The 3431-nt window shown below is 42.6% G+C and overlaps 1 protein-coding gene across 1 annotated transcript in view; it reads right to left on the minus strand.

Annotated features, from left to right (window-relative positions):
- Positions 1-3431, minus strand: part of LOC106011420 — a gene marked incomplete in the record, with an annotated part of 10727 nt that overhangs the window by 5375 nt on the left and 1921 nt on the right. The window contains 3 exon segments of the mRNA XM_013080994.1: positions 4-50; positions 2305-2537; positions 3413-3431. Coding sequence (XP_012936448.1) covers positions 4-50; positions 2305-2537; positions 3413-3431 — 299 coding nt within the window.

The following is a 3431-nucleotide window of genomic DNA, read 5'->3' on the forward strand; positions in this document are numbered from 1 at the left end:
GGCGGCGATGAAGTTAGCGGTGATGCCTCCTACAAGACCGACAATGCTGCCTGCCAGGACGAGGAAAACAGGAACAAATCATCGTTATGTGTTACGTCGAAGTGGAATCAGGAACTCGTCAATTTCTGGTCATATATTATGGTGACAGCAAGCTAGATAAAATTCATCAATCTTGCCAATTTCATTATTTATCACTTATTATCCCTCTTTATTGCGTAATAATTTGTTTGTTTTTGTGTTTTACGGCGCTCACAAATGCATAAGGTCGTATGAGCGCGCGGGACACATTAAACTTTTTCAGTTTGTAGGAAATTTTGAATTTTGCCCGGGTGGCGGCCGAAGCCTACTCTTATCGATTTTAGACCACCAAGGGATTTTTAACGTGCGCAACTTGCACACGGGCCCTCCGAGATCTTTCGCCCTTGTCTGGGAAGGCTAGGTGCATATCTTTCCTACCAGAAGATCAGGGGTGTGGCTGAAAGACAGCAGTAAGAAGAAGCAAAGGAGTAGCAGTAGAAACGCTGTAGAAAGATTCAGGAGCCCAGAGGAGGGGGGCAAAGGAGATCAGGGAGAAAGAGGAGACGAAAGCAGACGACAGAACATTGCTAGAGAGCAGGAAAGGAGGTGAAAGGAGACAAATTTAGAGAAGAACTTTTTTCGGCCACTACCCGGATTCGAACCCGGGACTTTTGAATGTGAGGCCAACAACTTAACCTCTAGGCCATGAGAGCCCCCCTATTGCGTGATCGTACTTACATAATGATACAAAGAACCAGATAACCCATTTTAATCTGATAGCTTATTCAATTGCCTTTCCAGTAATATCAAATACATTATACTTTCATAGAAAAAATATGGCAACAGAATCAATTTGAACAAGGTACCTTGTTGTAATAGACACTCCTGAGATAATTAATTCCGGCGTCAGCCAAAAAAAAATCCAGGCTCAAAGATTTAAAGCTTGGTCATTTGTCTTGCTTTCAGTGAAAATATACACATCCATCTCTAATAGAAGTCAAAATACTTGAGATAAAGGGGGGGGGGGGGGGGTCGCCTGGTTTCAGAGGTAAAGTTAGAGAGAAAATGGCCGTCAGGTTAATGATTTCCGTACCTTAAGAGTCCTTGAAAACTGAAAATGTATATTATGTTTGTACCTTTAATCAACGGTTGTTGTTTTTTTCAGTAAATCCCACGCAGAAATGTGTTTTTAAATGGACATAAAAGGTGCTGGGCCAAAAAACAATTCGATCAAAATTGCCAAATCGGCGGAAAGTGCCAGTTTCTTCGAGTTCATTATTTTGACGAGCTGCTGATTACACGACGCTGCCTCACAAATGTAAACTTATACGGGGGTGCTCACTACGGATTGATCGGCCCGACCAATCGCCTGACTCGGTCACCATAAAAACAAACGTGTTTGTTTTCAGCTTTAGGCTTTCCAGTCCTTTAATTGCTTTTCTGTATATTGTCTGCTCATTTGTGTGTCTATCTGACAGAATATGTTTGTGTCTTTAATTGGAACTTCTTTGATCTTGTCGGCAATTGCAGGGTCTTCACTTTCTGTGGGGCCACGTTTGTTTCAATATCATGTCTTGCGCCGTAGGAAGAGGGGCGGGGGGGGGGTCCGAATTGATTTGAAACAAGATCAAAATCGATAAAGGCAGTGTTGGTCTTGGGGTTTTCTTTTATAAATTGGTTAAGTGTTTGGATTTAATTCAATAGTTGTGGGTGGTTGGCGGGTGCTCTGGTGTGGTATGCTTCTTCTTTCTTTCAAACATCTATCGCCATTATCTCCCCTCCTTCTTTTTTGTGTTTGTTGCTCTCTCGTAACACCTCTAATCTTCGGCACTTATATGACCTTATTGTGTTGCAAGTGCCGTAAAACACTTACAACTAAAACAACTAAAACAAATACAATAGTTTTCTACGGGGACGAAAAAACCAGCTACAATAACATTCATGTTAAAAGACAGGAACAGGACGCAAGTATACGCACTGACAGAGAGGCAGTCCTTTTATGTAGCACACTTACTGGATATATTATGAATGTATCACGAGAAACGAAGTATTCTCAACTTTTTCGCCGGTGGTTGGAGGACGACACATGTAGGTCCTACTTCTTTACTTTCCCTCCGTTTCTTCTGTCTGTCTGTCTGTCTGTCTGTCTGTCTGTCTGTCTGTCTGTCTGTCTGTCTTACTTTTTTTTTTACCATAAATGATCATTTTTGCGTCGATGTGCTTCTCTTTGCTCAAACAAATTTTTAAACAAACAAACAAATAAAATCAACCAAATCTTCCACTGACCTACAATGACGCCTAAACCTGAGGTCTTGGTCCAGATGATGGCCATGAGAGCCGGCGGGAAGCTGGGAGTGGTCAGTATAAATCCACAGACCATGACGTAGTTGAGGTCAACTCCAGACACGTCAATGACCAGTCCAACAGGAACCAGGGCTATGGTCACCCACAGGATGCACCAGGACTTGAAAGTGACCAGTTGGTCAAGGTAGGACCGATAGTCACCGTGGTAGGAGCATCTGGGAGAGAAAGTGCGAGTGTGTTAGAGAGAGAGAGAGACAGAGAGAAAGAGACAGAGAGAGGGAGAGAGAGAGAGAGAGAGAGAGAGAGAGAGAGAGACAGAGAGAGAGACAGAGAGATTGGGTGAGTGAGTGAGTGAGAGAGAGAGAGTGTGAGAGAGAGTGAGAGAGAGAAAGAGAGAGAGAGAAAGAGTTAGAGAGAGTGAATGAAAAAGAGAGAGAGAGGGGGGAGAGAGAGAGAGACAGAGTCAGAGAGAGTGAGAAAGAGAGAGAGAAAAGTGAGAGAGAGTGAATGAGAAAAAGGGAGAAAGAGAGAGGGTTAGAGAGAGAGTGAGAAAGAGAGAGATAGAAAGAGAGAGAGAAGAGGATTGAGATAGAGAGAGGGAGAGAGCAAAAGAGATAAATTGAGTATTAAACATGAGCGCTCGCCAGTTTGTAGGTATACAGAGTTATTGGCGTGATCTTAAAGCTTGTTCATTTGCCTTGCTTTTGATGAGAAAAATCCCCCACCTCATCTATCTTGTATTTAAAAATAGGTACCTGGATACCTGGAGGTGTCATGTCTGACTCAGAGGTTGACATGAAAAGACCCTCTATCCCTGACGGTCGTGAGCTAGGCTAGCCCATGTTCTTACCATTCATGCTATTCCTTGTCTTCCTCTGGCTCTCCTGCCCCACATCTTTCCGCCAAGTTCCTCTTTTACAATGGTCTCGTGTCGTTTTAAGTGGCCATAGTATGGGGGGGTGGGGGTTCTACATTTTATTTTGTTCTTGTATGTAGGTAAATATGTAAAAATATTCAATAAACTAAAAAAATATTAACAAAAAGGTAACACTTATAAATAAATACTGCAGCAAGAGTCGAGAGTACTTACGAATACACCCGTTGTTTAT

The sequence above is a fragment of the Aplysia californica genome, unplaced genomic scaffold (genome assembly GCF_000002075.1).
Source record: "Aplysia californica isolate F4 #8 unplaced genomic scaffold, AplCal3.0 scaffold00110, whole genome shotgun sequence".
Classification (NCBI taxonomy): Eukaryota; Metazoa; Mollusca; class Gastropoda; order Aplysiida; family Aplysiidae; genus Aplysia; species Aplysia californica.